This window comes from Acinonyx jubatus, chromosome C1 (genome assembly GCF_027475565.1).
Source record: "Acinonyx jubatus isolate Ajub_Pintada_27869175 chromosome C1, VMU_Ajub_asm_v1.0, whole genome shotgun sequence".
Lineage (NCBI taxonomy): Eukaryota > Metazoa > Chordata > Mammalia > Carnivora > Felidae > Acinonyx > Acinonyx jubatus.
In genome coordinates this window covers 99,376,836-99,392,536 of record NC_069381.1, presented here as the reverse complement: position 1 = coordinate 99,392,536, position 15,701 = coordinate 99,376,836, and the positions used below count along the sequence as shown (strand labels likewise).

Genomic DNA, 15,701 nt, shown 5'->3' with positions numbered 1-15,701 from the left:
TCTGTTACCCTTGCTACTGAAATCATGGAAATTGGTAGAATCAAGCTGGCCTTTAAACCTCAGAGAATTGAAAGACACGCAAAAAAGGTCAACCGTGTGTATTTTAGTCTTTTGAGATCAACTGTAAAACCAAACTCCCACCTGGTATCATTATTTCTTACCTTAAATGAAAGCTGATTTTTGAAGTAGGGAATGTGACTGATTCTAGAAAGAGCAGAAAACGAACCAAAGCAAGCTGACCAAAAAAAATTGTCTGATGAGTTCTTATCCGTTTTATTGTTAGCGATCCCATTTTCTGCAGGATTTAAAGGTAAAACACAAGCGAATAACATTGTAAAACATTCTGTCTTCTTTTGCATCGTTATGGAAATATCAACCAGGAAGGATATTGAAACCACACAAAATTACCTAATGGAAATTAGGAACAAAGTAATACCACCCTACTTCAACTTGGAAATGAGCAAGTTATGTCAGTCTAAGGTAATTGAACGTAATTAACAACAATTAAGTAAGAATCTTTATAGAGATTGATGCAATGCATGTGTTATTATGTAACCTACCTTTCCTGATGTTTCTTTCCTTCATCAGCCCAGCTGACTAACTTTACCTTTCAAATCCACGTCCTCAAGAGCATTTGAGAGGGAAAACTAATTTCAGGTCTTGCCAATTTATTACTACCACTCCAACTTCATACCTTGCATTATCACTATTAATCACCCTCTTTCATCTATTTCAAGTCCTTTTGGGAGTTGAATTCTCCCCACTTTTATCCCATAAATTCCATTTTGAAGTTTTTATCCCATTAAGATTTCTGCATCCATCAGCTGCTGAAACAGCACTAAATTACTGTGAGTTCTTGGAAGCCCGAGGAGACAGAGCACTCCCATGAAACCTTGGAACTTTTCAGCAAAGTGAATATCCTCATGTGTTTAGAGCTTGATGTAGTTCTATGGATGTTCCAGGTGCTATTATTAACCGGAAGCTGCCTGAGAAGAAGTTACAGGAAGTTAGGACAGAATGACAAAATCTAGAATTGAGTTGAACGGTCTCTTGGAAAACTTTCAGTTTCAGAGCCTTAAAAAAGAAAAATGGTTTCATCATTGCTCTTCAACTTAACATGCTTGTGGAGGGTGCCTTCCAGGCATGCATAAGTCTAAAGTAAGTCTTTTGGATTTCTCTTTCAGTTTCATTATCTGGATACGCTTTCCAAAAACTTGCCTCCTTTTCCAAAGACAGCGGAAGCTGCAGACGAAACAGCTGTTCAGAAAACATCCGATCTTCCTCCAGGTAATGTGTTTCTGTAGCTTCCTGTTCCTGTCACTGAACTTAAATGAGGAATGCCTAACAATGGCCTCTTAGGACATAACTAGTTCCTACTGCCTCTTGTCTCAGTAACGGCTGATGGCATAACCTATTGTGACTTGTGTATTACAAATTTGGCTGAGTTATATGAAGAAGCCAAGATACAAATCAAATTTAGTTTTCCTCTGGTGTGCTTAAAATTTACCTAAGAATATTGAGAAGACCTGACTGATTTATAAGTCAAGGGAGTAATGAAAGGTTGGAGGAGAACAGGGCAGACACACAGGCTTGAGGTATCAGCTCACATAATACCCGATAATAAGGAGGAAAATGTGTCTTTATAGTGAAGAGATATGCCATTTTCCAGCCCAACCAAGTGATCAAACTTCTAGCAATTATGACAGCCTAGCAGTAAGTGCTCTCTCATATAATACAATATGAAGTGCCTCGGACCTATATAGAATTCTTGCCAAGATCGGTAACCTGAATTTAACCAAGAGGAAACAATCAGACAAGTCCAGAATGTAGACATTCTAGGAGACGACTGTCCTGGACCCTTCAAAAAAAAGTCAGTGTCATTAAAAGAAAAAAGATGGGATGATTGTTGTATACTGAAAGACACTAGAGAGGCATCTAAACTACCTGCAGTACATAAACTTTGGAAGCCGAGTTGAGAAAAATAAACAGCTATCAAAGATCTTTTGGAGCAACTGTACAAGTCTGGAGTAGGGGACTGTTAGTTGGGGGCACTGTGGAATTTTTCTGAGTTTTCTTGGGTGTGATGATGGATGTGTAGAACAAGGTCTCCTTTTCCAGAGATGCATGTTGGAGAATTTAGGGATGAAATGCAACTTAGTGCTTCTTTTTCATAAACTGGGTAGTGAAAATTCCCCGACAGGAATTTTCTACTGCACAATGCCATACCAGAGGTTCGGCTGCCTGGAATGAGCACAGCCAAAGAAAACATCTGATTACCACAGAGTCTGCAAAGCAAAGATTAAGGCTGGAAAAATGACTTGGAAACAAAATGGGGAGAAATCAGAGACGAAGGCTGATGGTGCTGGTGCCCACCTGTTCCCAGGCAGACAACTGTAATCAATGAAGCCTATTGTCCCCTTGCAAGGGGGCGAGGCCGCAGGTTTCTCAACAATCCTCCAGGGAGCAACCACCATTCAGCCAGGGTGGCCCACATGCAAGTTGAAATGTACTATTTGCATCCCCAGTCCTTGATAGATGTATTTTAAATGTATTTCATGTTGCACTGATTTCTTAGAGAGACACGTCTTAATAAAGAGCTACATTTTCATAATAATGAATGGATTCAAGATTGGAAACCTTAAAAACAAAAATCACAGCTCAGTTACTCTTGCCAGGTAAAAGTAGGCTAAATTACTTGGCTTTTGCTGCATAACTCAACCAAGATAATTACTCTGTTGCCTTGCGGAACCATCTAGCTCCTGGGGAGTGCGTATACCATCCTGTTAATGGCAAACGTGGCATCATATCATGACGAATCCTTGCCTCTTAAAAGCTTTCTTCCATTTAGTCTTTCTAAAGGCAGAGGTGTGGGGAGCACCTTGTTTGCTGTAAAGAAGAATACAAACATCAGTAGTTCTTATCTCATTGCCCAGAGTATCACTTTATAATATTTGTTTGGGGTTTTCTAGATTCCCAGCCAGAAACAGTTTCAGGACAGGAGTCCCCACAAACACCGAGTGTTCCAAAACTCAAGAGTTTTGTAGATGCCAAGGAGTCTGCTGACCAGAACCAAACTGAAAATTTGGCAAAACCTATTGCAGGTATGGCAGTCATTTGCTTTATCTCATTCTTTCTCGAAACTGAATGTTACCTCTTTTTGGAGGAGGGAAGATGACACTGGGAGCTGAGGGTCTGGTTGGCGGTTACAGAAAAAATTCCAGTGGGTCACAGAGCCCAGAACTAAAGCACTTTGTAAGGCTTCTTCGCACATCAAAGTATCTCAAAAAATGTTTTGATGGGGCGCCTGGGTGGCGCAGTCGGTTAAGCGTCCGACTTCAGCCAGGTCATGATCTCGCGGTCTGTGAGTTCGAGCCCCGCATCAGGCTCTGGGCTGATGGCTCAGAGCCTGGAGCCTGTTTCCGATTCTGTGTCTCCCTCTCTCTCTGCCCCTCCCCCGTTCATGCTCTGTCTCTCTCTGTCCCAAAAATAAGTAAACGTTGAAAAAAAAAATGTTTTGAGAATGATTGCAAGTCCTAGATTGAAAGGAAAAAATGGCAAATATGTATTAGACGGTTATTGTATTTTATTTCTTTATTGTATATAATTATTTATTTTAATTAATTTATTACATTGTATTATTTGATTTTATCCCTCGTGGATCTGAGAGCTTGCAATACTTACTAAATGTCAGGAACCTGGTAGCTTTTTTTGAGCAGCCAGTAATTTGGTGGTTGGACTCATATTTACCCACCTTTTCAGGTACTTTCTTGGTCTGCAGGTGCTAGAAGAGAAACATAAAGTGTAGTCTCTATACAGCACACCATCTCATTTGTAGCAGAAATTAAAGTATGGAATAATACAAAATAATTGTAATTACAGTGCAATCACACTGATTTCACTGAAGTTAATTCAACTTTATGGCTGATCCATAAAAAAAAGAAGAACAGAGTATTTAAAATTGTGTAGATGAATTTGCACCCCTTCACTCCTGTGGACATGGTCCATTTTGAGGGGGGCACTTGTTGGGATGAGCACTGGGTGTTGTACGTAAGCAATGAATCACAGGAATCTACCCCAAAACCAAGAGCAACATACACTGTATGTTAGCTAACTTGACAATAAATTATACTAAGAAACAAAACAAAACAGAAAGTGAGATGGGAATCGGCCAAGAGGTCTTAGTTTTACCTCTCCCAGAGGGAGCATCTTGCCACCTCTACGAGTGACTTAAGGGATTTACCTTACACATGCCTTTTGCCTTCCTGATTTCGAAGTTATCTCTTCTGGGGCGCCTGGGGGAGGTTCAGTCGGTTAAGCGTCCAACTTCGGCTCAGGTCATAATCTCACAGTCCGTGAGTTCGAGCCCCGCATTGGGCTCTGTGCCGACAGCTCGGAGCCTGGAGCTTGCTCTGGATTCTGTGTCCCTGCCTCTCTGTGCCCCTCCCCCACTCGTGCTCTGTCTCGCTCTGTCTCCCAAAAATAAATAAATGTTAAAAAAATAAAAATAAGTCAATTTTAGGTTATCTCTTCTATAAAGTTTATTCATCTAGTGGACAATTTACTCAATGCCTATTGTACACCTGGCATTGTTCTAGGCATGGAAATACAGCAGCTAAAAAGCCTACGTCTTATAGAGCTGTACAGACCACGGGCAGACCTAGACAATAAATCAATAAACAGGTAAATCAGATAAATTGCGGTTGGAATAAATGTTATCACGGAGTAAAACCGTACATAAGGTATGGAAAATGTCTTGGGGAGAGGGATGGCCTTTCATTAGGGGGGTAGGAGGCCCCTCTGTGAAAGGACATCTGAGCGTAGACAGAACGACAGGAAGGAGCCAGCCATGCCAACCCTGGGGGAGAGAGAGGGGGCAAGTATTGTGAACAGCAGGTTTGAAGACCCTTAGAGGAGAAGAAGCAGGAAAATGGGCATAAGCCTAGAAGAAAATGGGCAAAGAAAGAAGTAAAGGAAGGTGAGGTCAGAGGGAGGGATAAAGATAAAACCATGCGGTGGTGCATAAGGAGTCTGGGGTTTTAGTCCGTGTACAGTTTTATTCAAATACCACTGGAAGGTTTTGAACAGGGTAGTTTACACAACTATAATTTGTATTTTATTTAAAAAAACTTTTTTTGACGTTTATTTATTTTTGAGACAGAGAGAGACAGAGCATGAACAGGGGAGGAGCAGAGAGAGAGGGAGACACAGAATCTGAAACAGGCTCCAGGCTCTGAGCTGTCAACACAGAGCCCGACGCGGGGCTCGAACTCACGGACCGTGAGATCATGACCTGAGCCGAAGTCGGACACCTAACCGACCGAGCCACCCAGGCGCCCCTATAATTTGTATTTTAAAAAGATTACCCGGTAGCTTGTGGGTGGGGTAAGGGGAGTGGAGAAGCGGAGGCTGGGAGGAAGCCACTGAGGCAGGCCATGTGAGCACTGGCAGAGACCTGGCTAAGGCCGTGGAGTCTGGGCAGGGGGGGGATTAAACCAACTGGGACTGTCCACCCTGGAGGTAGAGCTGAAGGGACTCACGGGTCACCGGGATGTGGAGCTGAGGAATAAGAGGAACCAAGGGTGGTTCCCAGGATGAGTTCTGTGACCAGTTATGAGGCTGAGAATTTGTAGTTGTAACGAGCTTCAGGTGGTGCTGATGTTGGATCACACTTTGAGAACCATGGCCCTAGGGAAGACTCTAGAATGTAACAGGCAGAAGAAGGGCCAGAAAAGGCTACTAAGAAGAAGCCAGTGAGGTCGGAGAAGAACAGGAGCACGAAAACCCATGTTTCCAGTGGATCACATGGCCCCGAAGGGCCAAGGGAGATGCAGAATACCCACGGGACTGGGGGGAGATAGAGATAACTGGTGATCTTGGTAAGAGCCCTTTCAGGGCCTGGAGGAGCCTGCAGCCAACTGAAGCAGGCTGTGTATAGAATGGTGGAAGAGGAACCAGGAATGCACAGCTTCACCCGAGAGCTTTGCTGAAAAGAACGGAGGAACGGCATTGCAGCCGAGGCAGATGTGTGACCAGGGGAGAGATTAAAAAATTTTGACACACTGGAGGATGTTGACTTGCAGACAGTAATTCAGTAGCAAGAGAGAACTTGCAGGAGAAGAGGTCCTGCTTGCAGGAGAGTAAAGTTCTAAAGAAGGTGAGAGAACGTGACGTTTGCGGCAAACCCTGAGTGTCCGAGTTGACCTTGGATGTAAATAGGGCCACCTCATCCAGCGACAGGAGAGAGGAGAAGGAATATGGGTACATTGGCAGGTGGGTTTGCATGTTTGGTATTAGGCAGATGAGCGAGTCTGATGGCAAAGGAGTGGATATAATGATAAGAATAGAAAGTCCATTCCAGAGAAACAAGAAAGCAAAACAAGGGAGGGGCGACTGATTGTTTTCAGGTGACAGTGTCAGTTGATTAGAGGCCTCAGTAAGGCCAAATGATCGTTTGCTAGATACGACAGAGTAATGGGCTGGAAGTTTAGGTTGTGTTCTAGAGAGGAAAGTGGACACGGAGACTGTGAAAGCGGTAAAATTATTGGTGTTGGCAAAGTTGAGATCTGACCATGGGAGCTTGTGGGTGGAGAAGAGGAAAAGAGGAAGAAAGGAGATGATTGAGAATCAGAGAGGACCGGTGGGGGGTGGGTTGGGTGGCTTGTCCAGGTGATGTCAACAGGTGAAGTGGAAGTCCATCCGAGGTGTCAAGACCTCCAGTGAATCAAGGGAATGACAGAGGTCTGTAAGCGACAAGTACATCATGGAGACGTCATAGGTAATAATCTGATGGCACGAGCTTCAAAGAAACAGGAGATTTGGAAGAAGGGAAGAGTCTTTGGAACAAGGACACCTACTGCACCTGTAGGGATCAAGATGCTGAGATGCGAGACGGTAACGGGACTCACTAAAAGTAGTGAATTAAGTTTGGATGGAAACAATAAAGCTTAAGGAAGTGCAAAACAGGAAGAGTGGGGAAAGCTTTATAGGAGAGCTGGCCTTGGGGAATAAGATAAAATTTCGTAGGTTTTAAGATTTAAGATTGGATCACCTCAGACAACCCCCATTTCATCTACTTGAGGAACCTGAAGCCTAGAGAAGTCAAGCAACATCTAAACACATACAGCGAATCTGGAACTAAGCCTGGGGGAGAAAAACGAGTTTTTTTTGACTCCTCATTCTCTATATTTTATTACACTGCCCTCCAGATGTAAGAAAGAGCAAAGAATACTTTATGCAAAAGAGAGAGAGAGAGAGAGAGAGAGAGAGAGAGCGCGCGTGAGAGATGGGCAGGGGGCATGTCTTCCAAAGCCCGAAGGCAGAAATGAACTGGAAACTAACAAATAGTTCAGTGTTCTCGTTTGGTCAGCAACAGCGTCAGCTCGAGGAGGTCTGGATTTTGTACAATTACAAGGTGCTTGTCGGCATTTGCTGCAACAAAACTGTGTAAATCCCGTAGCGGTTTACAGCCAGCGCTGTAAGAGGTCTGGGGGCTGCGGGTGGACTGCGGCAGCCTCTGTTCCAGCGGCGGGCGGGCGGGCGCACGGGGGCGCCACCAGGCCCCTGAGCTCTGAGAGCGCCCCCACCTCCCGGCGCCCGCTCCGCCGCCCCGCCCTGACACCTGCGGACGGCTGGGTGAGAAATCAGCAAATGCTGCAGATGGGCACAGTGTTCAAACCAGGGCAGGTTTCCTCCGGAGAGGCAGTGGCTAGACTTCTACCCGCGCCCCACGTGCTGCGGGTGACTGTCAGGGGTGCTCCAGCCCCCACACGGAAGGAGCCGCCGCCACCACGCCCTCCCCCACCAGCTGAGTTCAGTGTCAGTGGGGCAGAGAAATATGCGCCACGTGCACGGAAGACGTGCTCTGCGAGGAAGGGAAAAAAAGAGTGATGATGAATAAATACTACAGTCGTCCGCCTCAGCGGGGAAGCGGACAACCATGACGGCTTCTTCAGGGGCATTGGGCCCAGCGGTCATATTCAGATGACACCCCCCCAAAAGTGGGACCATCCCAATTTAAATATTAAAGCACCTCTGGGGGCGCCTGGGCCACTCAGTCAGTTAAGCTTCTGCACTCTTGATTATGGCTCAGGTCAACTCAGGTCAGGTGATGGGATGGAGGTCTGTGTCAGCCTTCCAGCTGGGCCCTGAGCCTGCTTAACACTGTCTCCCTCTCTCTCTCTCTCTCTCTGTCTCTAAAAAAAAATATATATATATATATATATATAATATATATAATATATAATTTTTTACACGTGTATATATATTTATATATTTTTTTCACACACGTATATATATTTATATATATATATTATAATTTTTATATAAATATATATTTATATATTTTATACATACATACACATATGTGTGTATATATATACATGTATGTGTGTATATATGTGTGTGTATATATATCTATATATACCTATATAGATATAGATATAGATATATGCGAAGTACCTCTGTATCAGCTGCTTCAAGCGCCTCAAAGCACTCCTCCCCCTCCTCCAATCCCTGCTGAAGCCCAGGGGCGGTCCAGTCGGGTATTAGGGGAGGCAGCCTGGTGACCTGCAGAGCTGAGAGTACAGACAGGCTGTACCTGGCTCCTTATGGAATAGCTGCATAACCTTGGGCACACTGTCTAACCCCACTATCTCTTCCCGTTTCCTCTTCTGGAAAGGGGAAATAACGTAATATGCATCATGAGGTTGTCGAGATTAAATCAGTTAGTATCTGTAAAATGCTTTTCAGAGTAGTGCCTGGCACAGGATAGACTCCCTATCAGTATTTACTGTTAATAATAACAGAGTGAGCAATTAATTACAACTTGTTAGACTCGTAAAACGCATGGACACAAAACAGTAATATGCATATGGTAAGAAAACAAACAAAATGGTACATTCTACCATTCTAATGGTAGAATGGTTGCACATGTAGGAAATGGTAACCAAAGGGAAAGACATTGAAACACTGCTCCCTGAGCTCCATCCCCAGAGATTCTGATTCGGTTTTGGTCTAAAATTGGGCTTGTCTGGCCCGTGGCCTGGGAACCTCTATTTTTCTAGAACAACCCCAGGGGATTATGATGCATGGATGAGTTTGGGACACACTGGGGCAGTTGTCTAGGAAAAACTCACTATTCGTACAGAACACTTCTGTGCCCAGAGGTGGGGCGGGGGGAGGAGTTTCCCACACCAAGCAATTTTGCGGCACTGATTGGGTGTCCTACAATTCACTTCAATTCTGACACCAACCACACGTAGTGCAGACCCTACAGGTGAAGGGCTCAGTCCCACAAAACTGCCCCCCACCCAACTTCAGGTGCGGGTTGCCCGTGCTTCTGACCAACCAGCTATCAATTGGGGCTCCCATGACCCCACCTAGGGTTTTACAATTTGATACAACATCTCCAAACTCACATCTTATTATATAAAGGAAATGATAAACGGCAGAGATGAACAGCCAGATGATGAGGCATAGGGCAAGGTCTGGAAGGGTCCAGTATAGGAGCTTCTGCCCCTGTGGAGTTGGGGTGCACACCTTCCAGGTACACAGATGTGTTCACCAACCCAGAAGCTCTCGCAACCCTGTACTGTGGGCAGTTTCATGAATGATTCATCACCCAGGCGTGATCCATCATTAACTCAATCTCATCTCTTCTCCCCTTCCCAGAGGACGGAGGTGGGACTGAAAGTTCTAAGCTGCTAATCATGTCTTGGTCTTTCTGGTGACCGGCCCCCATCTTGAAGCTATCCAGGGGCTCAGGAAGAGTAGCCTCATTGTATCAAAAGACTCTGCGATTACCCAGGAAAGTCCAAGGCATTTAGGAGCCCTGTGTTAGGAACCTGGGTCAAAGACCAAATCCTAGAACAAAAGATGTTCCTAGCGTTCTTACCATCTAGGAAATTCCAAGGGTTTTAGGAGTTCTGTGCAACCAGGGGTGGAGACCAGTATCTGTATTTTCTGTTAGCTTACACTAAGAGAAGGAACATGTTCCTGGAGGAGTCTGACTCACTTGGCTTCATATTCCAGCCCTGCCACTTCTTTCCATTTCTTGGACCAGTTATTTAACCTCAGTTGACTTGTTTGTAAGAAAAAAAAAGAGAGAGAGAGAGATTGCTATTATATTAGTTACGACTCTTCAGTTTGTAACTGAGAGAACTCAAAGTCGCTGAACAGAAAAGTGGGGGGACATTTACTGGTGCTCAAAAGCCAGCCACAGAGTAGTGGATGTGGTGCCAGCCCAGGGCTGACTGGATCCAGGCACTCTGGCTTTTAAGGAGTGTGTTTGTGTCTGATTGCCCCTCTCTTGGGGCAGCCCTCCCCCCCCCACCTCCATCTTGCTTCATCCCGATTTGTCCCTGTTTGGTTTTACCCTCTCCTGCAAAGAACAGACTATGTCCATGCGGCAGGGACCGTGACAGTAGAGGTCCAAGATCTTGATTCTCCCAGATCCATAACCCGGTAGGCAAAGCTGGAGCCATCGCTGTCAGCTTCTTGGAAATATACTGGTGAAGAGCCTGCATTGGCTCTGCATGGGTCATGCACCATCTTGGTGACTGGAGCCAGAGATGTTGTGGCACCAGAAGTATGTCTGGGCGGAGTGGGGGGTGGAGACGGGCAATGGGGAGAGTGCTGAGTGTACAGTGATTAGAATACCATAGCCCTCAGCTTGTAGGATTTTCTGAGGATTGAGTAAGATGCTACATGTAAGAACACACTTGTGGCGCTTGACTGCACATGGTGGACACTCAAACATTGGTTTCCATGCCTTCCCGCCCTTGGTGATCTGAATGCAAGGAAGGACGTTTAAATCAGATGATCTAAACTACTATTGCTATTTCAACCACTGGGTATTTGGAGAAAGACAGGTGCAGCTATCTATGCACATTATCTAGTTTTGCTCACTCTTTCACCAAGTGTGGTGATCTTAAGATTTAATTCCTGGCTTAATTTACCTGTAATTACTAAGCCACTTTTTAGAAGTATATAAATACTTATACATATATAAGGGTATATATAAAAATATACATTTTTTTCCTTCATCGGTTTTAAAAGATCTTTCCGAGTCAATGTTTACTGTATTGTCCCTCGTTGATTTAACGGAAAGAACCCTGGGGAGATCTGGTCACCCAGCTTCTCAGAATTTGACTTTTCTCATTTATTTAGAAAAGATGATGCTATTAAGCACCTGCCCGCCCATCTCAGAGGGGTGTCGTGAGAACCAACGTTAGGTTACAATCTCTTTGTAAAATGTAAAGACAGAACGCTAGGGTTGACTTTGTTCCTTTAAATAAGTTCTTTTAAAAAGGTAAGAAGGAAAGTTTCCCAAGTTGGCTTATGTTCTCATAAACTCTGGTATGCCCTCAAATGTCTTTGAGTAAAACGTCTGTGTGGCACAATTTAAACTTTTCTAACAGAAGCAGAGTCCTGTGAGCCTGTGAAAATCCCCACCCAGTCGTTGCTGCAGGATGTTGCAGGGCGAGCAAGGAAAGAAAAAGTGAAGTTACCTCACTACCTGCTGAGCTCCAAGCCCAAGTCCCAGCCTCTCACAAAGGTAAAACAGACATGGGGACCAATGTCCCAGAGCCAGGCGCATTTCATGCAATCCCAACCCATTGACGTTACTGATGTCCAGCCACTGGGTACTGCGATTGAGTGGACATACATACCATCATCTCCCCGTGAAGGCCTTTGGATCACACAGAGAATGAGCCAAGGCCGCCCTTTGCCCGGGGCCAGCTCATCCAGGCTCACGAGGGGAATTTTAGGAGCTGGCTCTTAAACCATGGCTAGCCTGAAATCAGCCTGCTGGGAGTGCTCACACCATACACATCAGCAAATGCTACTAATCAACATTCTTTTCAGAGAGCCAGCTTACCAGCGCACCACTGGTCCCAGGGATCATTGGCCATCCTTCCCCGTGGCTCTTAGGATAAAATCCACAATGGCAGCATGGCTACAAGCCCTGTTTGTCTTTACTCTCGTTTTGCCCCCCTACTCACTTCAGCCATCATGGGTTTCCCTTAGTTCTTTAAAATTTTTTTTTAATCTTTATTCACTTTTGAGAGACAGAGCGTGAGTGGGGGAGAGGTGGGACACAGAATCCGAAGCAGGCTCTAAGCTGTCAGCACAGAGCCCGACGTGGGGCTCAAACCCATGAACTGTGAGAACGAGACCTGAACCGAAGCCGGATGCTCAACCGACTGAGCTACCCAGGTGCCCCTCCCTTAGTTCTTTAAAAGCTCCTTCCTTCCTCAGAGCCTCCAAGATTAAGATTTCCTCTCATCTCTGCTGGGAACACCTGCCTTGAGCCTACCAATCCTTTTGATAGTTGTCCTTTGATGTTTTCATAGCACCGTGTGTTCATTGTCATCACAGAATAGGTTGCAACGTAAGTGTTACATGGTAAGAGTGCTTCTCAAACTTTGATGCACACATGATTATCTGGGAATCTTGTGAGCATGGAGATTCTGGGTCACGGGGGCCTGAGAACCGGCCGTTCTAATGAACTCCCAGGTTGAGCTCAGTGCGGGCTAATAACAAGATAACAAGAGCACAGAGTGTGATTAGCTGGCCAGCAGCATTGGCAAAGCCTGAGAACTTGTTACAGATGCAAATCCACGCCCCTCCCTCCCAGATTTACTGGTTGAGAAACTTGGGGGGTAGAGTCAGAAATTTGTGTCTTAACAAGCCTCCCAGGTGATTCGGACGGAAGCTGAAGTTTGCTAGTCACTGGAAGCTGAAGTTTGCTAGTCACTGGCACAGAGGAAAAAGCATAACGTTTAGAATCAGGCCAACTTGAGTTTGAAACTTTTGCTTGAGCAAATGACGCCTTACGCTTCTCGGAACGACAGCTTCTTCATCCTGAAAGCCTAAAATTTGTCCTTACAGCGCTGTTGTAAGGATTACACGAGACCGATGGTGCTCGTTTCCTCCCACAGCCAAGCAGTTCTTTTCCTCTGGCGATAGGGCCTTTTTCTTATCTTGGGAACACAACTTGGAACCATTTTCTTTTGTTACTTTTTCCTTAAATGCAAAGGTGCAAGATTTGGTTGGAGGCAAAGTGAAAACGTCCTCTGTTGCGTCTGCTGCCATTAATAACGTGAACTCATCCCCTTTTGGATTCCACCTTCTCCCACCATCAGTGAAGTTTGGAGTCCTAAAAGAAGGACACACCTATGCGACCACTGTGAAGCTCAAGAATGTTGGAGTGGACTTTTGCAGGTGAGGCCAAGGCACCAAATGTCTACTCACGTCACTTTCTCCTTCGCTGAGACTTGTCTTTGGCTACCTGTGTCACTGAACGTTTATTGAACTGAATTCTAATTACACCTTGACTCTTGAATCCTCACATCATTCATTCAACCATTTACTTCATTCATTCATTCATTCTTCATCACATCAGTATTTTTCAAGCCTCAACTATGTGGTGGGCACTTCTTTGTCCTCCCATTAATCGTTATTCATACTTTGGTAGAAGCAATTCAGGGGCTGATCTACGGTAGCAAAAACTAAAGGGGAAGCTGTACAAGTCTTATAGTAACTAACGCATAAAACCTGAAAGTCTATTTCTCAAACCCACCACCCACTGTAATGCCAGCTGACATTTGTTTGTACTTTATGATCCATAAGGGATTTTAACTCCACTATTTCTGCATAATTGAGGCAAAAAGGAAAAAAAAATTAACCTGAGTCATTAGGGCCATTTTGCCTCTGAAGATCTGACTTGGCCGTAACTCAGAGCCTGACCTCCCAGTTGAAAATACCCTACAGCTGGCATTCAGTGACAAGAGTCCTTCATTTCCAGATCATTAGAATTTTAGAATTTGCAGAGACTATTACAGAGGATCAGAGTAACATATTTTAAGGTCTTATTGGCTAGAGCAAGACAGGATCTCAGATCTCCTGTGGACCTGTTTGTATGTGGCACCATGCTTTATCCACACAGCTGTGGTCACTTCTTGTGTGGGAGTTCAGTCCTTCCCACTGGGTCAATAGACCAGGACATATACCCAATTACAAGTGTCTATACCCAATTACAAAATCTTCCCTATTCTATTTTGGATTAAACTTAAGCATAATATGGAGTCCCCTCCCCCCAAAACAGTGAAATAAATGTTTATTTCAGTTGCAGAGCTATGCTCATTGTAAGTGGCAAGTCCTTCCAGTTTATGGTTCTGGACTCGAGACCGGAAACCAGATGTAATAAAGCTACAGAGGCATCTGGTTTAAAAGATCAACATCCCATTTTAGTTGAGGCAAATATCCAGCTTCAGGAATCACGTTGGTTTCCTCAGAAACAACCAGGCCACCAGATCAGACATTACTGTCTTTTTAGGCTACTGCCAACAAAGTGGGTGGGGAGAAATAGAGAACCAACTTCAAACCAATAAAACTTATCCATGCAGATCCTGTCTACTCAGTATAGAATTTTAGCTTTCGGGATTTCACTCCTCAGCTTGTTAAATTCAGCCACTATGGCTCAGACAGCAAAGTTGATGGTGGAAGGAGCGGGATTGAGGTCATCGTGGAGGTAGGCTTTCCCTGGCATTTTAATTTACTCCAGGTCTTTAACCTTCAGGCAGAACCCACAAACCACAGGAAGGGAAAGATCAATAGGCACCACATGTGAGCTTGGGGCTTTTCAAGGTCTCTACATTTTCTGAGCCTTTTCTGTTTCTCTTCTCCCCAAACATGCAAGCCCCATGCCACGGCAGAGCGAGACGGCTCCCATGCTCTCCTGCTTTCCAAAAGAGCCTTTATTCTTCAGCTTAATGATCTGGCAGGCAGCATCAGTGTTCACACTGGCGGCTATGCTGCCGTGCACACACCAGCCAAACATTCACGACAGTCGGCCGGAGCCCAAGCTGGTCGGCGGCATCCAATAACAGAGGGTTGAAACTGGGGTTGGAGTCTGTTTGACGCTGATGAAAACTGTTGCTGGAAAGGGGGTTGTGAAAGGGGCCCCAGTTTCTCCCAACTGAATATTGGGTGGTTCTTTAATGGTGTGGACCCCCTGCTCCTTTGTAGCAAATATTAACACCTTCCTGGTTTTATGACATCCCAGTTCATTCACTGCTTTTTCGTGATGGTGTAAATTTATTTTCTCTTTTTGCCTGGCAGGTTTAGAGTGAAGCAGCCCCCACCCAGCACAGGACTGAAAGTGACTTATAAACCCGGTCCTGTAAGTCCCATGTGCTACCTGTTGTGTGTGTCCGAGTGTGTGCATGGGAGTGGGCTTTTAAGTGATTCTGTGCATTCAGTTTAAACCATGTAGAAGTCTGATTTTTCTAGGATCATAAGCAAAAGATCCCTGGTATTGGTACAATATGTGGCTTGATATCACTTACTTCGTGTAATGACCCCGAGACAGATCCTATGCATAAATAGAGTTAAACTTCCAGCTATGGAAACTTTCCTGAAGTTCACTCATTTGTCCCAATACTACAGCTACGTACAGTTGTATGAAAACTACCTTTTTAAAAATTAAATATGATTTGACATGCGCTTGGAAAGCTGACTACCTCAAGGTATCCTGTAATAAATTTGTCTGCAAAATGAAAAACTCCTTGGAAAAATAAATATTCTACTCTTTGTATTTTATGTACCTTTGGCTTATTTTGGTTTACCAAGAGAATATTATCTAATGACATACAAAGAAATGGTAGTATATTAACGTCATCAGCCCCCTTATTTCTCCA

General features: G+C 44.6%; 1 protein-coding gene across 1 annotated transcript in view; it reads left to right on the top strand.

Annotated features, from left to right (window-relative positions):
- SPAG17 (sperm associated antigen 17) overlaps positions 1-15,701 on the top strand; it is a 231,586-nt gene that overhangs the window by 187,757 nt on the left and 28,128 nt on the right. Inside the window, exons 41-46 of the mRNA XM_015076178.3 lie at positions 381-480; positions 1,185-1,287; positions 2,970-3,101; positions 11,418-11,554; positions 13,040-13,224; positions 15,124-15,184. Coding sequence (XP_014931664.2) covers positions 381-480; positions 1,185-1,287; positions 2,970-3,101; positions 11,418-11,554; positions 13,040-13,224; positions 15,124-15,184 — 718 coding nt within the window. The remainder of the gene's footprint in view (positions 1-380; positions 481-1,184; positions 1,288-2,969; positions 3,102-11,417; positions 11,555-13,039; positions 13,225-15,123; positions 15,185-15,701) is intronic.